Here is a 25,351-nt window from a genome sequence, read left to right as displayed (position 1 = left end):
CATGCCTGTAAGATTGAGCAGATGATTCAAAACCCCGAAAGGAAGTCATCATGTTCTTTAGATCAACGTCCAGGGGGTTTGATTGAGATCAACAGTGTCGAAACGTTTCGTATAAAACACGTCTCAAAAGTTTCGGAACGATATCACCAATTTATGAAACACTGCAATAGAAGTTTTGTCAAAAATTTTCAAGTGTCAAGCCATAAATATGCATGCTCAGAGCTTATACTTGTACAGAAATCAACATAAAAGACTAGGAGATTCAAAAACTCATATACATTTAAAACTTCAAATAAAAGTAACATATGTACAAAACCAGGTAACTTAGACACTTGTAGAAAGCATTTGCCTTGGAAAAGTTCAAGAGAAGTTTCAAAACTTTTAAATGTTTCATAAATGATTAAACATTGGAAAGTTGATTGGAAGAAATGAGTTTCTTGGAAACTCTGCTAAGAATGAATCTTGTAAAATAAAGTTTTCCATAAAGGAACAGGGCCTTGCTTCTTGAACGCTCTTTTTGTTTTCAATCGGCAAAACACAAAGTTCTAACAATGTTTGGATTATAGACATGGTTTTCTTATGAAATCTGCAAGAGATGACCCCCCATTTCTTCTGTTTTCCAGAATGTTTCATTAATATCAAGCATCTTTCTGTTGTGTGAATGCTTAATGTTTACTACTTGGTGCTGGGATTTGTTATAGAGCCATGACAGAAACTTAGGAGACAAAAACTTTGTATTAACACATGCGCATATGCGTGTGGGTTCGTGGTTTATGTGTGTGTGGGTTTGTGGTTTATGTTCGTGTCTGCACCAGTCTGTTTCGCCTCAGCACGCCCTGCTGCAGCAGCGTGCGCGCTCTGAAGCCCTGCATGTATGTGGGCCTGAAGGTGTGTGTGCGCGTGCGCGTGTGTGTGACTGCAAGCCCTCTGTACAGTTCCTGTTTGGGTTGAATGTGTGTGTGTGTGTGTATAGTGTACCCTGGCGTTCTGAACTCAGCAGAGTGCGATGTACAGTGTTCCCTAGGCTTTCTGGATTCAGCAGAGTGTGTGACTTTGTTCAATGAGTCGATAGGTTTTTGAAGACAAGTACAACGTGGGGTGTGCGTGAGTGTGTGTGCTGCACCCAAGTCAACTACAGGTCTAGGAGAGTGGTTTTTGTCGTTTGATGGATTTGCCAGAACAGTGCATTTACAAACGCCGGAAAGCCTTGGAGAATTTGGCTATGGATCCCCTAACCCTAATCAATGAAAGTTTACATGAGGATTTCGAAGATGTGCGTCGAGCGTAGGAAGGGCTTGCTCTTGCCATGGAAGTGCGCATTCCGGTGGAGGAGCTTATGGACCCCGTTGCTCAATATGCCTTGAATGCAATGATTCTCTTCTTCCGGGCAAAATGGCTACCGCTCAAGACGTAGGCCAATGGGTTGATTTCCTGCTCAAGCGGCAAGCAGTCCGGGGGGTTTACTTCGGCGCGAGATGTTTTTTATGAAGTCTTGTTAGTAGACATGTATTCTAGGGATGCTTTGCTTGAAATGGCTCCTCTCTTCTTCAATATGCAAATGACTCATGTTTTGCCCTGGGCCCCTCTCACGAAGGATTATCAAAGCCTTATTCGTCACAAGTGTCCCGTTTGGGTTGAGGTGGTCGACTTTCCTCGCACTTGGCGTCACTTCCTTCCCTTGTTGGCTGCCCAGTTGGGTAAAGTCATTTGCACTCCTAATCTGGATGCAAACATAGATCGTTTTTGTATTTTGTGGGACACGGACATCCCCATGCCAGCAAGCATTTCAGTCGATTCTGGGGATGTAGTGGTTGGAAAGCGTGCATTCAAACTCAAATGGGGTAATTTGCAAATTCTTGCTTCCATTGTGGCAAATTTGGTCATATGCAGTCCGAATGTTCGGAACCAAACCTACAACCACCTCCTTCAGTTGTTCCTACCCCTCAGCCTCCCTCCCCTCCGAAATCTTCTACTAAGATGCAAACCAAAGGACCTCCTTACGGGAGCTGGCACAAGCCTTGCACTCTCATGATGGTAAGATCTTTGAGGCTCCTTCTCCCACACAAGAAGCTCGCCAGGCGCGCCACTTGTTTCTATCGCATGTTACTCCCATTCTTTCGATTCAACAAGCTCAAGACTTGGAAGTCGTTTTCGCTGAGATGGAATAGTATACCAACTTGCTTGATTTGGGCTGGTGGAAAGCTCCTTGTTCGGATGGTCTTACAATGGAATTTTTCTTGTCTTTTTGGGATTATTCAAAGCTTTCATTGCTGATCATGATGAATACGGCCTGGGAGCAGCAAGAATTGCCCTCCTCTTGGAAAGAAGGTTTGCTCAAGTTGATACCCAAGCATGCATTATGTGAAGAATTCTCTCATTGGTGGCCTATTACACTCATGCCTGTGGTATATAAATTATTGCCCAAAATTCTTGTTAACCAACTCAAGTGCTTTTTGCATGAAGGCTTGCATCAATCTCAATACGGTTTCATTCCATGACATCAGATTATTGATAACCTTGCAAATGTCATCATTGGAATGGAATATGCAAAATACACTCAATAGGATGTCTTGGTTATGCAAGTTGACATAGGAAAGGCATTTGGCACTGTTCTTTGGGATTACATTGCGGATACCATGCAACACTTGGGATTTGGGCCTAGGCTATCCCGTGTTGTATTTTTCTTGTATGCACACAACACTTCTGTAGGTTTGTTGGATGGATCTCTCACAGAATCTTGGCCTTTGGGATGCTCAGTAAGGCTGGGATGTCCTCTTAGTGCTTTGCTTTATGCAATCGCTACACACCCCTTGCTTATGTATTTGGACCTCCACTGGTAGATTGCATGGCCTAACATTACCTTCTGGACAACACCTCTATTCATGCCTCGCAATCACTATGATGATGTACAACAAATTATGCATACTCTTCACTTGTTTGGATTGGCGGCAGGCCTCAAAGTTAATTGTCGTAAATCCAAGCTATTACCTTTGAAAGAATGTGATTGGCATAAGATATTGTGGCATGGGGAAATTGTTCCTCCGTACGTTATAGTTCTCCATTTGGGTTATCCGCTGGCTTGGGATGTATCAGTTGTGTAGAAAATGGACTGGGTAGTCCAACGTCTGCATTCCAAGTTGAATTATTGGAAATTGTCCACTTGGCTACTAGATGTGCGTCTCAGGATTGTCCAGTGCATTCTCATGGCTTACGTGCAGTTTTACTTACCTTAATTATCCTGGTCTCAATTGCGCTTGCAGTCCCTTATGTCTAGTATTTTAGAGCATTTCTGGCGGACCTCGTCTAGCACGAGTAATCTTTGGCTTTTATCTATGGACAAGGTGTGTTCTCCCAAGCGGCTTGGAGGGCTAAATATTTTGGACTTGCGATGTTATGTTCTGGCTTGGAAAACTATGCTATTGCTAGTCTTGGTGGAGCAGCAACAACCCTGGGCTCTCATGGTGTCACATTTGTGTATGCATATTGTCATGCCGTCTTTTGGTCGCTGTAGTCGACATAGTGGGATGTTATTTTTGGGCAGCTTGAAGGACACATTTCTAGATGTCCCTTTACTTCTTCTCTCATTGTTGATTGGAAGGCTATCACTTCGCATTTGGCATGGCATGGTAGACAATTCCCTTTGGGTAACTCTCTTTGATTTGAGAGTCTGCATTGGAGCAAGGCATTCTCTTCAACTTTGGTTCAATGGTCTCCTCACCAAGCATATTTTCTTCCCCAAAAAAGAATCTGCCAAGTGCATCAGGTGTTGGATGACACGGGTCATGTTCTTTGTTTGTTGATGCGGTGTCCTGTTTTCGGTGAGGTCTTCAATATTCTCCTTTCTTGCGGGAAATGCAAAGCATGCTTGCTGATCACTCACCCATTCCTCCTTTGGATGTGGACTCCCGCTTCTCTAATTGGAATCTTGCTGCTACCAGATTGGAATGCATTTCAGTTGGCAATGTCTATGCCCTCTTGCAATCTGATGTGTTGATTGTGCATCATGGTAATCAGCTGTAGTCACTCTCCAAGTCATCCTTGTGGTGGCAAAGAAAATTGTCTAGTATTTGGAAGAGTCATCTACCTTTGAAGGAAGGTATTTTCTTGTGGTGCTGCTTAGTGGGAGCTCTTCTTCTTGGGAGCTTATTATATGCACGGCATATTGCACCTTCTCACTGCCTGAGATGCCATGAAGCTGAGGAGACTATGCCACTTATAGAGCCTTCATTCGGCAAGTGTCGGCTGCTCTTCGACTGTGTTTTCCTTCCGACATTTTCCACAGACAATTATAGCTTTTTGGGGTGCTCTAGTCTCAGCAATCTCAGTTTATGGCGTTTTTTAATTGGGTCAGATTTTGGGTTCTGTGGGCCATTCAACACCATAGAAACTCATTAATGTTTCAAGGTACTGATGTTGACCCCTTTCCCTATTTCAAATTGTTGCTTGGTCAAGCGTTGCATTTTGCTCATGATGCTTCGGACATCACTCATGATGCCTACAGGATTTTCTTTGACAGTTTCTAGTGTTCGGAGCCTCATGGTGCTCCGCTTTTTGTATCTCTTACTTCTTGTGGGTTTTCCTTGATTTGAGGTTTCCCACCTGGAAATTCTTAAAACAAGATTTACCAAAAAAAGAAAAGTGTGTGTGTGTGTGTGAGTTATGAGAACGTGTATTTGTACCTAGTTCTATACCCATTATGGGCACTAACAATGTTAAGTGGGGATGTCGTAGTATTTTGTCAATATTATGCATGATGGAGTTGATGACTACATTGACTTGTGGATATGCGTCTATTTGCACTATTTTTCAAAGGTGAATTTGGGCATATCTTGGATTCATCTAGGTATATAATATGGTATATTAGTGTTAAGCAGGGCTGCCCATTATTTTGGAGCTTCTAATAAAAGAAGGTGGAAGATCAAGAGCAGCTCTGCTTAATACCGATCAATGCAAACTGTGTCTTTGTCCCTTCGGCCTCTATGAGGCTCCTCAGTGTTAAGATATAATGAAGAGGGGAAGCCAGATTATCTTGGGACCGTGACTATAAGTTTATGCGCTTAATCACTAAGTCCTTGTTCTCCATATAATCTGGCCAGTTTTGAATTGCCATAGTTTTGTAGTTTCCATGATCCATAGTGTCATGATCCTTATTGTAAGGATTCCAGTAACTAATCCTTTATTAAGTACTTAAACTCATGATAAAGACTTAAGAAGTTGAACTTGACTCTGAGACAAGAGTTAGAAGACTCTGTATTGGATTGATTGAATCTGTGTTACAACAAGCTCCTTATATAGAGATGAACATGTACATATGAATAGACATGACCATTCATGTAGAGACATGTCCTTTAGGCGAAGAGATGCAACCATTGGGTTTAGAGACATGACCTATGGTTGAAGGAATGTGGGTATTCACTGGAGAGGTGCATCCTTTGGTGAACAATCGCAACCATTCAAGAGTAGGGGTCCTCCATGGTTGGTCAGTCTTGTCTGCATCAGGGGCTAGATGTAATAATGTAACATAGTCACAATCGTGACATTCCCTCCCATTTAAAATAAAACCTAGGGATAGTTGTAGAAACTTCGAGAGAAGGAAATGTACTGTTGTAATGCTAGTGCATCCAAAGCTCTAGCTGTTAAATCCCATGTCATGGCATTATTCTTGACTGTTACTGCATCCAAAGCTCTAGCTATTAAATCCCATGTCATGCATTATTCTTGACCATAACTATTTTTCCAAACTGAAAACAGATCATATCTGCAGCTTGTCTCATCTTTGTCGAAAGCATGAGTACGACATCTGCAGCTTGATTAGTCCGTATGTCAAAGTCATTTGTAACTTTGAGCTTTGTCCAAGAAAAGATTATTTCTATAAGCTTCAAGTGATACTATTAGTAAAGTATCCGATTTAAGATATGTAACACATACTTAAAGAAGGCAATAAGAAAAATACACCTCCTGGTGACACCTTCACATGTTTGGCATGTGTAAGATATGGTGAATACTTGAGAAGGTGTTGCATAAGAAAGTGGACTTCACGTTGTCGCTTCTCGTCTTGAGTTTCATCGGCATTTGCAATTGATTCACGCTTCCTTTCGGCTCACCCTCCTCATCTGCTCGTTCTTCATGCACTGATGCTTCTTCCGCGACTTCAACTTCTTTGTTGTATTCAACTTTTTTTTCCACGTACTTGCACTCTTGCTCGGAATCACGAGGGTAATGCTGCTCCACCTATGGGGGCTGTAGAAAATAAGATTAGACTCTCCGTAGAAGAATAGTCGATTGGTTATCTGATACCACTGAAACCTATTATTGATAGGGTGGTGAAGCAGACAACACATCACGACTGAATTGAAATGGAAAGTACTGAAATTGGAAAGAGAGAGTTAAAAGCTACAAAGAAGAGACATAGTGGAGCTCAGTTCTCCACTTTGATGTGGTGGCCTCTGAGTTAAGCGCTCCTTGGGGTACTTCTTTATTGATTGCTCTCATAAATACAATAGCTGGGGAGAGCTGTGGTCTACAATTGACTGCTAGGAGCTCCCCCAAGGCCCATATTTAACTCATCCAGAGGATGAGAGAGATGCCATCAGATAGACTCAGACGCAGAGCCTTCGGGGCCTCCATTCAGATTTCAGAGTCAGGCAAGCAGGAGTCTTGGTACTCGTAGGTGAGAGAGTGGTTTGGAGCACATGGACTAGACATGGATAGATTACCACCCTTAAAGTATCACCTGGACTCACCCTTCATCCATCTCTCCCACAATAAGAGAAACATAGCACTCAGATTTGATCTATGACAACTCCGCATCAGATAGACATGGATTGCACCTAGACAGCCTCTTCCCTCAAAGATGCTGTATTACAATGACCACTTCTTGACCATGCTAGAGGAGGGGTTCGTCTAGAGACCAAGCTGCATGGACGCAAATATGCCACATAGTTCATGAGTGGTGATTGGTCAGGACCAGGTATCATCACACCGGCTAGAGATAGAGACAGGAGGAGCTACTCATACCCCCTGAACTGAGGTTGTGCGAGCTTTGCACAGAGGGGTGACTAAGGATGAGGAACACTTTGTTTGAAGATGTAGAGTATATGAGAGTATCAAGGACAAATATGAGGCTGTTTTCACATGATAGCGCACCCTACGACAGGTTATGGAGTCTAGAGATCAGCGCCAGTTTGGCTATTTTCTAGTGGAGATACATAGACATAGAGAGATACTGCTTTGCACTTGTAGCGGGACCAGAGGGTGGGAGAGTCATGACTTCCAGACTTCTTCCAAAGGACCACAACCCTACTGCTACCCATCACACAGACATAGAGAGGAGTCACCCTATAGCAGGCTGAGACGGTAAGAGCTCTCAGCTAGGAGACGCCCGTGCGCTTTAGGATACACATCTCCGAGATTCCATCGCATGCAGATTGAGGAGATCCAGATTCGCCACCCCAGGGCAGCCCATGAGAGATTCGCTCTGCTCCTGGCAGACCAAGCTGCGATCACATGTACAACCCTAACACCACACCCACCCATGTACCAGATCTTCCACCCCTACCTTGACATAGGATAGAGCTAGTCAACTTGATGTACTTCATGATATGTCTTTTGTATCCTAGCCTCCCATGGATCACCCCCTCCCCCCCTACCACATGACCACATTTTGTTACCTTGTACTTTTGTCCTTTCTCGATAGATGGAGGACACATACATGAATTTTGATTTGTCTGTTCAGCCAACTTCGAGTTGAGTGAATGGAAAACACTTGATAAAGCTGGGGTGTAGATTTAAATGTGCAGTGAGTTCATTTGAGGGTAAATCTGTTTCTAGCTGAACGATCGATGTTTTATGTTGGTGCAATCATTAGAGAATTGACTGATAGAAAGAGGTGAGGTGTCACGGTGTCCTTTTGAACGTAATGAACTGATGGTCTGTTGTGAGGGGTGAAGGACTGTCTTCTAAAAGCTATGATCTCCCTTTTTTCCCCAGTTCAAATTTTTTGTCCAAGGTTGGTTCCCTCCATGTCATACTCCTTGTGTTACCTACTGTTAGTGCTGGCATCCAAGTCCCAACTACTTAAATGTTCTGCAAGTTTCTTACACTCCATAATCACTGCTGATAGTGGTACGAATACACACTCGCCCTCCCTTGGGTCCTCTTTATCCTGCCTTGCCTCCTCATGTGAATTATGTTGCACTTGGTTGCAACTGATTACTGATCAAGGGCATAGCAATATTTACTTTCATCATTTGTGCAAGCTGACCCACATTGGTCTTGAGGATCATTTGCTAGCATTTTGTGACTTGTGGTCCCACGTTCCTCCTTGAGCAGCTCTATCACCCCATCTGATGCTCAGAAACACCTGTTTCTATCCCTCAAAGGTTGACTCCCATGCCTCAAACACCTGTCTTGTGTATTCCCTCAAGGTATACTTCCGTGCATATCTCATCACCCTGAGTAGGGCTATCTCATTGCTCTTGTGTCTCCATAAACAAGTCAATGTCTCTGTGACCTAGCATGCTCAGGTTGCGATCGGCGTTTTATGTAGGCAATGGGTGTTTTATGTAGGACCTTGAGTTCTTCATGAGTTTTGTTATTTTATCTGAATGTGTCAAACTGAAGACTTGTTTGACTGTGTGCAGGCATTGAGGGCTGCCATAGCAGAAGGAATTGAGAATCGTGATGGGTTTCCTGCAAATTTTGAGGATATCTTTCTTACGGATGGAACTAGCCCAGGGGTTGATTTCACACTTCATTTGTCTCACTATTTGTTGCTAAATGTAGTTTGACCTTGATATTGTTTCTCATGCCAATCATTGAATGGCAGGTCCACATGATGATGCAACTTGTGATATCAAATGATAGGGATGGTATTTTGTGTCCAGTACCATATTGTCCCCTATACTCAGCTTCAATTGCTCTTCATGGCGGTGCTCTTGTACAACATTTTTCTTTATCGCTTTTGTGAAAGGATTTGCCATGTGTGTATTTAAACATGGGTAGAGTTTCTTCTAGAGCACTCTGCATGTTTTAAATTTCATAATAAATTTTGCTACATTGCTTTTCAAGTTTTGATCGTACTTTTGAAGGGAGGAACAAGATAGTGTCGTTGTGCTTATCATATCTTTTTTGTGTGTCTCGAAGTTTGGAACAAAGCCATGATCTGCCACACCTCTTGATAGATCAGAAGGAGAGTTGTTTTTACATTGACAGGCGAGTAGGTAGAGGTAGTTGACTCCTATGTCTATCTGGGAGTCACTTTCACTAGTGTTACAAGTTTCAATTAAGTAGCAAATGCAACCAGAGACCAGCTCACTAGAAGATATGAAGCGCTGGTGATGCTAGATGATCGGTGCACACCCAAGACACAATTTCAGGAGCCCCACACAAGGGGATGGCTATTTGACACTCTGGTTCTATGCGACAGCGTTATGAGAACTTGGGAAGGGGGCACAATACTTTTAGGGACCATGCTCCATAATTGATGGTATGGTGAAGAGTGCAGAGAGCTTACTGACAACTACGAGCATAGCGGGCTTTGGGAAAGACCACGGAGCGCCAGGCATGTAGAGAGATGAGGACGCTTACCCGCTGGTGTAAAAGGCGGAAATTTGAGGAGGCTCAGGACCTAGAGATGTTCCATCTACTTATAACTCGTGATGCAGCCATTGCCTCATGACAGCTTAGGGAGTTTACCACACCCATTCCCATTGGGAACCCATAGAGTTGACACAACTATGTGAAGAAGCTCTACCATGCACCTTGACAGTCACTGATACAAGAGCCCCTAAAAGTATCCCTGTTGCATCCACTCTCTTCACTGGAGTGATAATGGAGAGAGCCATTTGGAATCTTTAACATGGGCAATCAGCTGATTGCCCAGGAAAAAAGAGTTTGCATCTTATTTATGCAATGAACACCTTAGCTTCTTTTATCACATTGTTCTCCAATAAAGCTTTGGCTGAGGGCTTACCAACAGAGGGGACTATGCACACCATTGTGCCTATCCACAAGTTTGGGGACACATCCAACCATGGGAACTATGGGACCATCATGGTTGGTCGCACAATCACCAAGATGTACAGGTCAGTGCTTGAGGCATAGTTCAGTATATATATTGAGAGTAAGGGTTTGCATGCACAAGGACAAGCTGGTTTTAGAAGCGCCCCCGGGTGATGGCTGCAGTTTTGAACTTCCAATTAGACGTGCTCGCTTTTGATGTCCATTGGTCTTTTCATAACATATTTGGACTTGTGTAGCTCCTGATGTTCTCCATTTTACCCTTCTTAGGCTGATTCCACATCAGTTTTGCTGGCCTTCAATTGCTTCTTCTCCTTGGCTGTTTACCTTGTGTAGCCTCTTTTGCCAAGTTTGCAGCTTTATTTGCTAAATTAACGACTTCTTGCTTCTGCTGTGATCAAGTGTAGTCCCGACACTGTCCATTAAGTGCATGCAAGGGCAAGTGCATGGGTAGGAAGAGTAAAGAGTACCTAGTGCATGTCTTGAACATGGAAACCCATTGGGCAAGAGGAAATCCATGAGAGATTCAATGGCGAGTGTAGCAACAGTTGGTTAGTATGGGGCAAGTAGAATCCTTTTCCAGGATTTCTTGGCAGAAAGTCTGCTTTTTCAGACATCGTGGCCAAGGGTGCTTGTCCTGATGCATATGGTTCTCATTGCGCCGGTAGGGGTGCCTATGAAAGTATTGCAAAGGTGTAGACGACTTTGATGAGACTAACGACGAAGAGAGAAGATGGTGCGGCCTAGGTAGAGAATTGAACGTATAGACATCGCTATGGATATTCTGAGGATGACAAAGACGAGGACGATGATGATGAGAACAAGGACGGGTTTTTTCGAGCTTTTGGTACATTTTTGAAGCGCAACCATCTTTGGAGATTGACTATGCATGACGACCTGGAGCCTAGAAAGGCGAAGAAAGACTCCTCAGATGTAGTGAGTGTATCAAGTTTGTATGGATGTAGTGAGAGTGTCAAGTTTGATACTTTTACCGGATTTTGAGACACAAATAAAGCTTTGGCTTTTATTCAACAGCTCGACACAACTTTTTTTTGGCTGCGACGTTACAAAAGCTTCCAAAGTGAGGAAGGCAGCTTCTCACTTGAAGGGGAATGCACGAGCTTGGTGGTCAACCCTACTATTGCATGGACAAGCACCATGTAGTTGGGTGGGGCTCGACCAATTATTTTCGTCCCTTTGGTTGACACCAAAGTACGAAGCCAAGATTTTTGACAAATTGCAATCATCTAAGGATGATCAAAGAATACATACAATCAGAGATTTTGGGATATTTTTCTTCCAGTGACTTCTTTGAGAGAGGTCCTTCTTAAGGAGCAAATGGAGCGTTGTGGCTTATCCGACGAAAATTTATTGTCTTAAGCACAAGTCCTGTAGTATCTTGGAGCTTACGGACCGTGCTTCAAATGGATAATCATCGCTTGAAGGATCATTGATTTTTCAAATAGGTGCTCCGACATCTAAGCCAACAGAGCAAGGGGCCTCCAAAGTAAAAAAGGAAGTCATAAGTTTGTTGAACGGAAGAAATTCGCTATGCCTAAGATGTCTGCCGAGCAGAAGGCATAATGGTCCAAGCAACGGAAGTGTTATGGTTGTGGTGAGGTTGGTCACATATTGTCCAAGTGTCCTGAGGAGGAGGAAGCACAGGACAAAAAGGCTGAGACTTCAATGGCGGCTGAAGAACGGCAAGTAAACAAGGGAGATGAAAGCAGAACTTGTTGCAGATTTCATGGGGATGTCCAAGGACCAAGAAGATGAGAGTTCCGAGATCGCAGAGCATGGGCAAAGTACGTAATCAAGAGATCATAATTTTCTTTGGCAATGGATTCAAGGCCAATTTCATTTCACCATAGATGGCAGATCGACTTGGAGTAAAGCCTAAGCAGATGGGGCCACAGATCGACACAGTTTAGCAGCATTAGGGCATGAGGTTGCAATGAAGCCTCTGATAAGCAAGCTTTGCTTGCATGGTGAGGATTACAATGGACTAGGTGGAATTCCATATTATGCCAATTAAGGGGTGTGTTGTCGTTTTGGAGATGCCTTGGCACCACAAGAAGAGTGCATAAGTTGCTTCCCACGCTAGGAAGCTTCAATGAAAGAATAGCAAGGGCAAGGTCTCCTTTTGCATGTGAAGCTCAAGGGCGAGTTAATCGACCTTTGCCATTTTAAAATTAGTGAAATCAAGTCTTTTTGCTTACTCGATCTTTATTAAATGTATGAGTGAATTTTAGGATTCAAATTTGTCATAATTTGCTTTAGTCTCATGGGAATTGTTTCTCAGAGGGTCTTCTTGGTGAGTTACCTCAAAAGCGGCTAGAGGAATACACCATTGATTTGATACCAAGGAGTACTCCAAATTGACCACTGTACAAAGTGAGTAGAGATCAAGGGGAAGAGATCAAGTCTTTTTTCTTACTCGATCTTTGTCAAATCTATGAATGAATTTGATTGTTGAAATTTGTCAAAGTCAAGTATCAGAGCGTCTTAACTTTCTTCAATCTCATGGGTAATATTTCTTAGAGGGTCTTCGTGGTGAGTTACTTCAGAGTGGCCAAAGGATCACACCATTGATTTGATACTAGGGGGTACTCCTCCAATCTGACCACTATACAAAGTGGTTAGAGCTCAATAGGAAGAGATCATGATCGAAGTGAACGAGCTATTGGGAAAGGGATTGATCCAACCAAGTGCTTCACATTTTTGTTCACAATGCTACTTGTGTAGAGAAAGTTGGAGAATGTGCATTGATTACAAGGCAAATCACCATCAAGATTAGGTTTCCAATACCTAGGTCGTCGTTTGGAAAGTTTGTGACAAGTGTCCCACCACTTGTCCTCCTTTTGGAACCTTCCTTCTAGAGCCTTTTAGAATCTTCTAGAAGCTTCCATCTTGGAACTACTAAAAACACACGTCAATATGTGTATCATAAGAAAGCTCTTTTTGAGTACAATACGGTTTTTGCTTCAAAACATGAATTTAACACTTCTATGAGAAGAAAAAAGCATTCAATGCATTTAGCCCACATATGCATAATGAGCAATCTTCATGATCATGCCATCTTATTGATTGTAAGTGTCTTTTCTGGTGGATCTAGCCCACACTTCAAGGCGTCAAACCTTTCAACGTTCAAGTATGATCCTGATATGCACGAGTTACAAGTTACAGGCGCCCTATTGGGTTATCTAGGTGGGAGTGTGCACTATCTATGTCCTAACTTGGTCTATCATAACCTGTGACTACTCATCATTGATCATACTAAGGTGCACTATTCTAGCTATCTTGTTTTACAAAAGGAAAACACACTTGTGAAATCAAGACTAATAGAAAAGGGATACAAGTTCTTTTCTCTTGGGATGTGACATCCCACTGGCTCTTATTCAACTGTCCTTAGTTGAAAAGCTTCTTCATATGGTTTAAGAATTTGAGGGTAAGCCTGCATTAATTTTTCATCCACCCACTTGGCGTTGGTTATGGGTAAATCTTTGAACTTCAATAGAAATTTCCGTGTCACAAGGCCACTTCTTATAGTTTGATCCTTATGAAAGAGGATTTGTTCGGGCTCAATGATTTGCTATGTGTCTTCAACTTTAGGGAAATCCTTTGTAATGGGCTCCTCTGGTATTGGTCCCATTTAAGGCTTTTTTTTTTTCCGAGAAAAAGATCCTTCTATTAGTTAATGAAAGCTACAACCACCTCTACTAGAGAGGGCTACAACAATCATAAGGGGAGACTCTCCCAATGAAATAACAGCATATGTACAATGAGGGCTAAATCAGGAGATTGGAGGAGGGAAAGCCACACAGGTCGACGGTAGTGCCTTTTGAGCACACCTTGGACCATGGTAAAGAAAGTCCCAGGGCGCAGAGTCGAAGGAACGCCTCTACGCTCCCGCATGCGGTTGGAGCTGCCCTGAAGTCTCTCGAACTGTCCCCTGAGAGTATGGATCAGCTCCAGCCAAAAAATCTGGAACAGTCTCCACTTGTGGCACAAGGCGAGCCTCAAAGATGCGGAAGCAGCGGGCCCGCTAGATGAACCAGAGTGTCAGGCCACAGGCGAGCTCCCAACACACCTCTCTCTCGTTGCACCACTCCTGCGGAGTAAGCTCTGTAGCAGGCTGGAGTGTAGGTCGGACCCCTATATCACTATCATCCTGCTCGTGGTGGATAGCTCAAACTATAATGCAGGGCCCGTGAGAGTGGACCAAGCAGTTGCCCCCCAAGTGTACTGCCGTGCTGTGGAAAGAGCTGGCATCAGCCGAAGGACCCGAAGCCAAACCTGTTGTTCCATAGGGCAGTCCCAAAGATAGTGATGCTGACTCTCCAAAGGGTGGTCACAAGCTGCATATGCTATCGAGAGGCCACTATGTACAAGCCAGCTCCCCATTGGTGTAGCTCTATGTGCAACCAGCCATTGGAACAACGTGCCTTGATGCGGCTGTCTGGTGTCCCACCTCGCCCAAAAAGCTGACAAGAACTCAGCTATGAGACCCTCCTCCTGCCAATAAGGTGCTGCAGCAGGACGAGCCTCTCTCCGTGCTGCCAGTATGTGACATCCCAGTTGAAGAGTGTATTGAAAGAAAGGGACCCCTTGATGGTCGGCTGAGGAGAAAGGATCCCTCCCAAACCACCCTCCAGGATCCCACTGCACTTGTGCCAGTGGACAACTCTCCCAAGCCCACAGCCTTCAATGGCCTGTCTCAAGAGCTGCTGGGTCAGTATCTATGACACAGGTCCTTCCATAGATGCCCACAACTCTGATCCTCTGAAAACAACACTGTGCAACCTATCGGGCCTCTATTGAGACTCTGTGTAAATGACCCTCGCCCTGTAGCTCAAAAAACATGGAGGATACAGTCTCTGAGCAAGCCCGAAATGCGAGCAAGACCTCCAATCGCGTGAAGGTCCCCATCCATGTGGGCGCTACTGACTTTGAGAGGTGTAAGCCACTCAGCTGGTATTGCCTCTATGATGTCCAAACACATGCTCTGCACCCCTCTCATGCCTGTAGCTGAATGCTCTGAAGCTCCTCTGACAAACCTGAGAACTGTAGCCAGTCACCTAAAGTGCGTATTGGACCCTCTGCCATGGGATCCCAAGAAACATGAGGCCTACTACCAACCAAGTGGCCTCTCTGATTGCTGACCATGGGATTAACAAGGGGCTGTCTCAAGCGCTTCTCCGTGCAAGTGGGCTGGTGCTGCTCTAGGCCTCTCTGCAGCTGCTCCCAGGAGCGAAGCAGACTCACAACAAAACGATCCTCCAGTCTCATGCTCAGGCCAACTCTGCGCATCCCTGTGAAAATCCATCTGATGGAAGGTCTCCAAGGGCCTCCTGCCTGAGGCACTCGAACTCTACACCGCTGAAGCAAAAACTCCTTCCAGGGCTCCTCCCCTGGAAGCAATCCTTTGACAACAAGCTTCCCAAGTAGGGCTGTGCTCTGTTATGCAGGGTCTATGATCCTCAACCCCCCCTTGAGAACAAGGTAGAGTGATGACCTGCCAGGTCACTTTGGCCCGGGCTATTTGAGTGTCGCGCCCTAACCAAAGGAAGTTCCTGGTCAGCCTCTCTACCTGGCTGATGTAGGAGCTCAAAAAGATGCAACAAACCACATAGTAGCCAACAACACCTGGTTGGCCACTACAACTCTGCCTGCCAAAGAAAGTCGTGCCGAGCTCCAATGTAGCAGCTTCCTCCTAATGCACAGGAGGAGGGCAGCGATCTGCTGCTCAGGAGAAAAATTCAAGCCAACCTGGGAGCCCAAGTATCGAACTGCAGTCCTTGGGGAAATCCATCTAAAACACTCACCTAGCAGCCAATCAGGCATCGGAGTACTGCCAACCGAGAAAGCTATTGTCTTCCTCCTGTTGATCAGTGCGCCTGATGCACAACAAAACGTCTCAAGAGCCTGCTCACACCTGTGTAGGTTGGCCTCCTGGCCCTTCAAGTACAAAGCCCCCGAATAGGGAGCGCTAAGCCACATAGACCAGCCTCTTGTGAAACCAAAAATTTGCTCATCGCCTCAGCATAGAACATAAAGAGGAAGGGGGCAAGAAGGCAGCACTGTCTAACCGAACGTGAGCATGAAACGGTCTCCTCCACCTCCTGCCAAAAGCACTTGACTGTGTGCACTTATTTAGAGAGCTGACACACCTTTGATCCAAGCATCCGAGAAGCCCATCTTGCGTAGAGTGCCCTCCAAAAAGTCCGAGTCAACTCTATCGTAGGCCTTCTCAAAATCCAAAAGAAGCATCACCAGATCCTTACCACGGAGGCTCGCGGGGATAGAAGCTTCCCAAATAGTAAAGATGTTGTCAAGGATACTGCGCGGCCTTGACAAAACTTGTTTGGGTCCCATGTATAATGCTCTTCAGAAGTGGTTGAATCCTCAAACTCAGAGCCTTGGCAAGAATTTTGTAGGCTGAGTTGGGGATGGTGATGGGTCGCCACTGTGGAATCTCATCCAAGGAGCCACCCTTCTTGGGAATGAAGGTTCGAGCCAAGCAAGTCCTAGTACTCTAACAAAAAACTGGGAGTCAAACTATCCTCGCTAGGACAGCTACCACTGGGAAGTGCTCTAAGGGCCGCGTGGAGCTCCTCTAGCTGAAGAGGCAGCTCAAGCCTCTGGCGCGTCTCCTCAGTCACAAGACAAGGCATCTGCGCCCAAACCTGCTCTCTGCATACATCCCGACGCTCTGACTGAGGCTCTATTGACAATTGGTCACAGTAAAAGTGAGTAGCAACTCCACACATGTCCTCTGGCTATGTGGCAACTGACCCGTCAAGCCTCCTCAATTGGCTGACACTGACGTGCGCATGCCGGGGTCCCACAGTCTCAAAGAACGCCCCCGTCACTCTGTCACCCACTTGGGTCCACCGAGATGTCTGTGGATGGAAAGCAAACTCATGACGCCTCTCCTCTGTGCTAGCAAGCTCCTGGAGAGCCTATTGCAACTGCTCCTCCAACCAGGGAGTGTCTGGGTGCTGCTCCTACAGCCTCTGCAAGGAAGCAACACCTCGTCGGAGACACTGCTTCTCCTCTCTCTCTGCAGCTAGGCGGGCCGTAGACTCCTGAAGAAAGAATTGACTAAGCTGAGTAAGTCCAGAGGCCACTCTGTCAGCAGGAGAGTCCTGCGTGTCCAAGCTGTTGGGGTATAGGCGCCTGTGCCTTGCCCGGCCGCCCAGAGTCTAGGCGCCCACTGACTTGTATACCTTATACATAGCATAAGTGTATAGGGGGCTGCTCACTCTTTGAGTCTCCCCATCCATATCTGTGTGTCGTGTGTCTCCTTCTCTCTCTCACTCCCCGTGTGTGGTGCTCTCCGATCCCCTTCAATTGGTATCAGAGCGACAGGTGTGAGAGAGTAGATGGACGGCTTCGCGATGAACTCGTCGGCTATGGTGGAGAGGTCACAGATCTGAGGAAAGAAATAGAGGAGGCTTGTGGGCATCCATACAGAGGCTTGCAGGAGAGCTCTCAGGAGCTTCCTAGTGCTCACAGATCAGTCCACAGTTCCTCTACAGATCAGCCCACTGTGTACAGCATTTTCCCTCTTCTCGGCAAGCTTTGCAACGGCTACACCGGCGACAGATTGGAGCTTGGAGCTTCCATAGACATGGAAGCATTGTGAGATTGACGCATTCAGCTCACGCATCGAGGTGGAAAGTGAGTTTGAGCCTTTCTATGAGCTCAAAGAAGCACAAAAGAAAGTCGTTCAGTTTTTGGCAGTTTGATAGCAGTCTATTGTTTTGCTCATAACTTGAGCTACAAAGCTCCGATTCCAAAACTTTTTGGTTCAAAACGGAGCTAGCTTCAAGCCCTACGACTTTGTAGGAGGAATGGTTTCTTGATTCTGAGTGCAGGTAGGTCTGAAATTAAAAACACAGAGACTGTTTTTCAGGACAGTTTTGGGCTCTGTTGTTTTCTTTGCAGCTTACCCGTGCACACTGCAGGTAGCAGGCACATATGAGGTGTTACAAGATCGGGTTTCACTCCCAAGTACAGGTTGAGTCTAGTACTCCCATAGGTGTTGCCAGTTGCAGTTGAGTGGTTCTTCTGCAGTGTTTTGGCTTGCATACATGGTCTTTGAGCGGGTAATGCTCTATGTATGCTTATGTGGTGAGCAGTAGATCTTGTGAGCAAGTGCAGAGGTTGGTTGTGGATGACATGTGTGGTCACCTGTGGTACTCTTTGTGAGCATTTGTTGGACACAGGTTTGCAGAGCTTATGCATGTATATTGAGTGTAGTTTGATGCGCATTGATTGCTCATTGTATTGAGCTTGCAGGACAATGGTTATTTGTGTTGATAGCCATTGTGCGTCGAAACTCTGGCAAAATTTTTCGAAGAGTTTTATGCGCATCATTTATGCGATCTAGGTAGAGATTGCAGGTTGCACTCAGCATTTGCGTGCGGTGTTCTTTGGAGGTGGGAGATTTGTGCGTGTGTATGCATCGATACCGCACAGTGTGGGCTTGGTGATTAGCTCACAGATTGCAGTGTGATACTAGAGCAGGCGAGGCTTGTATTGACATTGCGGGAGCTCTATTTTGGAGTGTGTCTCACAGGTTTTACATTGTGTTTCTAGCCATATTTGTAGACAGTTTCCAGGTGTTGTTGGTGAGGTGGTTTTGCTATCTAGCTTGCTACTTGTGCTCATGGCAGAGACAGGTGATCGCTCAGATTATGATCTCTCCAAAATGCGCATGTTTGATGGGTCAGACTTTGCAGCATGGAGAGAGTGTATGCTTGATGAATTGACACAGCGAGGGTTGCATGGACCATTGAGTGGTGATGTAGGTAGACCTTCATGCTTGTCTGACAATCAGTGGCAGGAGCTAGATGAGATGGCATTATCTACGATATGTTTGCACCTTGCGCTGTCTATATTTGCTCTTGTTATGTATGAGACGACTACGAGAGCATGTTGGCAGAGATTGCATGAGATGTATGACAGATCTGAGTCATCCGAGACTCTTGTGAGACAACGGCATTCACATATGCGCCGACGGGTTACGTGTTGGCATTGTGGTCACATAGGAAACATTAGACGGCGATGCTTTCGTTGTATGAGACAGCACAGGAGACAGGCTAGTCTCAAGGATACAGTAGATGCTATAGGCTCCGTTAACTTGACAGTTGCAGGATCAGATACAGTGTCAGAGTACCCTAGTGACAGTGAGGTCGCATTTGCTTCCTCTATTACTCCTGATTTTTTGACGTCTGAGGATAGTGCACTTCTTTTGCAGTGGGTGCTAGACAGGGACGCTACTTTTCATGTCACTCCGTATCGTGACTGGTTCAGTAGCTATTCTAGCAGAGTGCATGGTAGTGTGCGATTGGCAGATGGGTCACTGCATGAGATTGCTGGTTCAGGAGATGTGAGACTGTCATTACCGAGCGGTGCATTGTACGTGCTCAGAGATGTGCGTCATGTGTCAGATTTGACGATGAGTTTGATTTCCGTTGGTCAACTTAGGGATAGTGGATGTCGGGTATTGTTGCTTGAGCGATCTTTTGCGTTGCATTTGGGTTCGCTAGTGATTGCGAGAGGTGCTAGAGTTGGCACATGGTACCCATTGCACGTAGTACTCGTGCGAGATGGTCGAGTCTCAATCTTGTTACAGCCATGCAGAGAGCGAGAGACCCGGACAGTCTCTTTTGCTCATGGGTTGCAGGGTGCACACAGTTGGGGCACGACTTGAGCAGTCACACAGAGAGGTGACAGAGTCAGACATGCATGCTTTGCTAGTGACTGAGCAAAGCAGAGAGTCAGTTGTGCGAGATACTTCTATGCAGGATAGACAGGTAGAGCAGTTTTGCTCTAGTGAGTCACGACAGGAGGAAGTTGTGCAAGAGTCTATGCATAAGGAGTTAGAGCATGAGAGCTCTAGTGAGTCACAGCAGATTGAGTGGTCATGTTTGCAGTGGATGATTGCAGAGGAGGCTGAGACGTCAGCGATTATGCAATCATTCCTTGCTATGCTCGACAGTGAGCATGGGGATATAGTTGTGCAGGATATGTCTTCCAGCAGACACCTAGAGCAGCTGGTTTGCTTTGAGGTTGTACGACAGGTTGATGCGTCTTTTGCGGACAGTCAGGAGATGCATGTGGCTGACACGCCTTGTCAGTTAGAGATGCCTATTGCCAGGGATATATATGTTAATGCATGCTCCGTAGAGCTAGCAGGGCCCGCTAGCATTGCATCGGCATTCGGTGGTCTCATGTATGAGATGCTGATCTTGAGACCGGATATCGCAGCTGCAGTGGGAGCATTTGCAGCTGGGGTTGTCAGTCATTTGTTGATTGATGATGGCATAGTGTACGAGAGAGATATGCAGGTATTGCGTACATACTTGTAGTACGTGTGCGGTACGTCTGGTGGTGTATGGACTTACACGGGACCAGGATAGCCGGATGCACACGATCACAACCAGCCAGTGGGCATCGGTTGAGAGCGGTTTTCTCTCGCCTTTTGTAGTCTTTAGACTAGGTTCTCTTGCTTAAAGGCACAGTCGCCTTTAAGTGGGAGGTTGTTGGGGTATAGGTGCCTATGCCTTGCCCGGCCGCCCAGAGTCTGGGCGCCCACTGACTTGTATACCTTATACATAGCATAAGTGTATAGGGGGCTGCTCACTCTGAGTCTCCCCACCCATATCTGTGTGTCGTGTGTCTCCTTCTCTCTCTCACTCCCCGTCTGTGGTGCTCTCCGATCCCCTTCACAAGCCCTCTGTCCAAAGAGCCACCACTCGCTCTCTGAGCTCAGAGTCTAGCAAGATCCTCTCAGAGATGCGTAGCATCGTGCTCCCCCTTCTCTGTCTATTTGCCACTGTGAGGATCACTGGTGCATGGTCTGGAAAAGAAGTCCCAGCCATAATGAAAACTGTCCCACCCAAGTCACAGAAGTGGTCACTAGTATAGAAGTGATCTATCCGAGATAGATTCACTTCTCCCACTCTACGGTCCGAAGGAGAGAAGACCAGGTTGTCTGGGGGCCTCACAAAGCCAGAGCTACCAAACATGTGAAACCCTCAAGGTCATACATAGCCTCTCCCAGGCTGCCAACTCAGCTCCATGCACAGTAGCATGGCTACCTCCAATCCTGTCAGAGGGGTCCTCCAGCATGTTGGAGTCAACCCCAATGCACCATTGCTCTGGTTGTGGCAGAGATTCTACAATGTGAGATCAAAACTATGGACGTGCACTCGCCACATTGGGCGCATAGATGTTCAGGAAGCCTAAGAGGCAACCCTGAACCTGCATAGTAATCCACTGAGCCCTACCAGGCACAATAATACCTATGTCCACAATGGCCTGCTACCAAGAGTCCACAATAGTCATATATACCCCTCCCTGGATACCACCAGGTCCAAATGCAGCTGGCCAAAATGTCTCATATCGCCCACTCAAAAGCTGACCACACGTCTAATGCGGCTCACACAAATGATGCTCCTGTAGCATAAGAAGATCAATCTCTCCTCCCACAAGGCATCGCTGAAGCTCTGAACGTAATCGGCCCCGGTGGCGCTGAAACTAGGACCCACCTAATCCCTGCATGTTCCATGAGAGATCCTCATGGAGAGCGAGAGAGATCTGATGTTGCAGCAGTAGCTAAACGTGCTACCTTCGAGGATATCTTGGATGGGGAATAATCCGCATCTAATAGGCGTGACTGCGAAGAGTGTCTAGCCCAGACCCAAGAAGAAAGAGCCGTGCGCATGGCTCCTCTGTCTAGGAGTCCTCATGTATGTGTACATAGCATGGCGTGGTCTGCGTGTCAGCAAAGAAGTGTACCACAATGTATCTACATCGTGCCGAGTCTGGAGGTGTCACTGAGACTTGGCCAACGGCCACAGAGTCTGAACCAAGTCTGTAACCCCTAGGTCTCCCATGTGATGAGAGAACTCGAGGGCCTGTGCTTGCAGCCACTCCAACACTGAGTCCAAAGTCCACCTCAGGTTGGTCCCTGCCACATAGGGGAAAAGAGAAGCCAACTGCTGAGTCCAAGGCCTCTATTTGTCTAGCTACAAGGAACAATACATGAACTCTGAAGCAAGCTGCCTCAAAGTCTGGTGAAGGGTCGCCGAGAAAACGTATGAAGTCGTAGGCAAAAAAGTCCCACCGAAGACGAATGTCCACGAGGAACTGCTGCAAAGGGAGACGTCTGCACCAGAAGGCGGGGTCGCAAAAAAGGATGTCCCTCTCTCGCCAAGCGACTCGTGGCAAAAGCGCTGCCAAGAGATCTCCTAGCAGCCGAGGATGGTCCTGCCCCCTGGGTCGACTGTGGGGTGGGAGCGGGAGGAGATGTAGAAGCATGGGAGCAAGCGGGAGGAGGAGGGGGGGGGGGGGAGCGACAGAGAGAGAAGGGCGAGGTGGGGCGGAGGAGGAAGGAGACCGGGGCAGAACTCGCGGGGGAGGAGAGGGGCTATCGGAGGTGAGGGTGGAGGTGGGACCTCTTCGTGCTGAAGAGGGTCGAAACGGTTCTCTGTGGGAACCCAGTGCTGCTGGCCTAAAGCCTGGGGACCACTCTGAGTGCCAAGCTGACGTGGTGACCCCTCTCGACGTCGACTACAAACCTGTTGTTAGCCCTCCTTTGCCTGAGTCCCAGGCTCGGAGGGTGGCCTTGCCTGCGTACCCAGTGACTCTGCCTGCGCTGCCTGCTGGCCAGCCCTTGGAGGCTGGGGCTGAGCCTGAGGTGAAGGTCAGGGTCTCCTCTGTGTACAAGCCTTCGCAAGATGGCCCATCTGAAGACAAATGAAGCATTGATTCAGGGGGGGTTGAATACTCCACACTCTGGCGGAACCAACCACCACTCACCCAAGGTAGTAGAATGACCTTTGGGAGGGTATGGGTGTCCTAAACCAGAACACGTATTGTGGGAATGCTAGCTGCCTTGGCATCTACAGAGGCTGCCGTGCGAGGTGTCTCCAGAACAGTCCCAATCTCTAAGCCTATCCTAGAAAGGAGCGGAAGGTACTCCCTTCTCAGGCTAGGGAAGCTAACTGAGATGGGAAGGTCTGCCTCCTTGACAAGAACGTCGGTAGCTGGGTCGAAACCATGGCACCACTGTCGAAAATGAGCTCGGATTGCTTGGATGGCCAGGGGGCTCATCGCAACGACCTTGGACGCCATCTCGGGGGTCTCAAACTCTATTTGGTAGTAGCCACGCCTGAGCAGGTGAACGTTGAGGATCTTGCCCACCTCTGCTAAAAGGTGGGCCTGGAGGAGATCATGCACCTCTCCTCTGCTGAGTCTGGTGCCGAGAATCTTGCAGATAACAGAGGTGGCCTGAAGGCGCGCCACCTCTGCCTCTAAGCTTGTTTGCTCTGTCGGCAAAAGAGCAAGTCGGATGGTGGGTTCCGTGGGGTCGGGCGAGGGGGCTTCCGTCGAATCCCTTTATGGCAGGGAAAATCCTCCATCTGTGTGCTGCTAACAGGAATGCGGAAGGAATGAAGGCGAGACCAAGTCCTGCAAGAGAGAGCGCACCAACAGCGAGTGAGCAGTTGGGCGAATCCATCAAGCAAAACCCAGGAGGGGGGGGGGGGGGGGGGGGGGGGGGGAGGGGTTCTGAGCTGCGGACAGTAAGGCGGGCAGCGAAGGGGGGATGTAGCGTGTGTGTGGGCAGCGGTCAGTGAACGAGGGAGGGGGGGAAGGGGGGGGGGATGATGGCGAGCAGTGGGGAGTGTGGGGGAGCGGGCTGGACAGCGCGCTGGCAGGGCGCAGACAGAGCAGCACGTAGGCGGGGGCAATGCGCAGCAAGGCAGTGTGTAGCGAGAGGGCGGAGGGGAGAACGATGGTAAGGGGAGGGGAGGCAGGTGCAGACGAGGGGGAGCGTGCGAGAGCAGCAGCGAGCGAGGGCCGTATGCTTATATCAGTCGGGGAACCTTTCCGGTCCCATGTAAGGCTTTAATAAGCTTATATGAAATGCATTATGTATCTTCCAATGACTTAGGACTCGGGAGTTCTAGCTTGTAGCATACTTCATTGATTTTCTTCATGACCATGAAAGGTCCAAAGTGCTATTTTGACAGCTTTGGAAAAGACTTTGTTTGCTTTGAACTTTGCTTTAACCTGGTCTTATCAAACTTTAGTAAGACATATTTTCCTTCTTTGAAAACCAGATGCTTTTGTTGCTTATCTGCTTTCTTCTTTTGTCGTTCTTGGGCCGCTTTGATAGTGGCTCAGATTTGATTCATAGATGTCTTCAAGTCCGATACAAACTCCTCAATGGCAATTGTTTTGTCTTTGGTACGGATAATTGGAGGTATTGTTCTTCCCTGCATTATTTCGTTTGAAGCCTTCCCTGTAGAGGAGTGTCTGGTGGTGTTGCAAGCAAACTCCAATAGAGGTAGATACTTTTCGCACTGCGACTATTGCTTGCTAATATAAGCTTTTAATTTATTAAGTAGAGTGAGATTCATGATTTCAATTTGTCCATTCGTTTGTGGATGAAAAGATGAGGAGAACCTTAAGGCCGTTCCAAATAAAGCATACTAGAAATTATAAAAAATGATTTCTGAAGGCATGCCATGCAACCTAAAGATATGTTGTATAAAGAGTCGTGTAGCTTGTGAAGAGCAAGAAATGAAATGTGCTTGCTTACCTGTCAATGATGACCCAAATCATATGATCCCCTTGTGATGTCCTTGGAATTTCTGTAATGAAATCCATCGTAATAGACTCCTAAGAACCATTTGGTACATGCAAAGGTTGCAGCAATTGAGGGGCCTTCTGTCTATCAAACTTTGATTTTTGTCATACCAAGCATTCACCAATGTAGTTGCATATGTCCCTTTGTAATGTTGGCCCAATAGAAGAAACGCTCCAAGGCGCTTAGAGTGGCTGCCCTGCTTCTATGTCTTGCATAAGGGGGTTCATGACTTTCTTTCGACACTTTTTGACGCAGAGGAAGAGTTACACAAAGGTGATTAGCCACCATGAGGTATCCACCTTTGATGCAGTAATTTGGATGAGACTCTCCTTGCAGTTTCAACCATATTTTTTTAAAATCAACATCCTTGTCATGGGTAATTTTCATACCTTGAAATTCTTCATGATGAGCCACCGTGATGGCTGAAATTCGAGGGGCTCTTGAAAGTGCGTCGACGACCACATTGTGCTTGCCAGGAGTATGTAAGATTTGAAGATGGAACATAGACAAAAAGTTTTCCCACTTTGCATGCTTTTCCAGTAAGTTCTTTTGAGTTTTGAAATACTTCATGCTTTGGTGATCAGTTCTTCAAAGGAATTCATTGCCTAGCAAATAATGTTTCCATATCTTCATAGCATGAACAACAACCGAAAGCTCTCTCTC

The 25,351-nt window shown here is 46.5% G+C and overlaps 1 protein-coding gene across 5 annotated transcripts in view; it reads left to right on the top strand.

The window, feature by feature from the left end:
- Window positions 1-25,351, top strand: part of LOC147433933 (alanine aminotransferase 2-like) — a 208,781-nt gene that overhangs the window by 65,225 nt on the left and 118,205 nt on the right. For all 5 annotated transcript variants that reach the window (XM_086490560.1, XM_086490557.1, XM_086490558.1 and 2 more), the window contains 2 exons: window positions 8,643-8,738; window positions 8,828-8,938. In XM_086490560.1, the coding sequence (XP_086346686.1) occupies window positions 8,643-8,738; window positions 8,828-8,938 (207 nt within the window). The remainder of the gene's footprint in view (window positions 1-8,642; window positions 8,739-8,827; window positions 8,939-25,351) is intronic.

This window comes from Adiantum capillus-veneris, chromosome 19 (assembly GCF_014529385.1).
Source record: "Adiantum capillus-veneris isolate H3 chromosome 19, ASM1452938v2, whole genome shotgun sequence".
Lineage (NCBI taxonomy): Eukaryota > Viridiplantae > Streptophyta > Polypodiopsida > Polypodiales > Pteridaceae > Adiantum > Adiantum capillus-veneris.
This window is presented reverse-complemented; position numbering and strand designations above follow the sequence as displayed.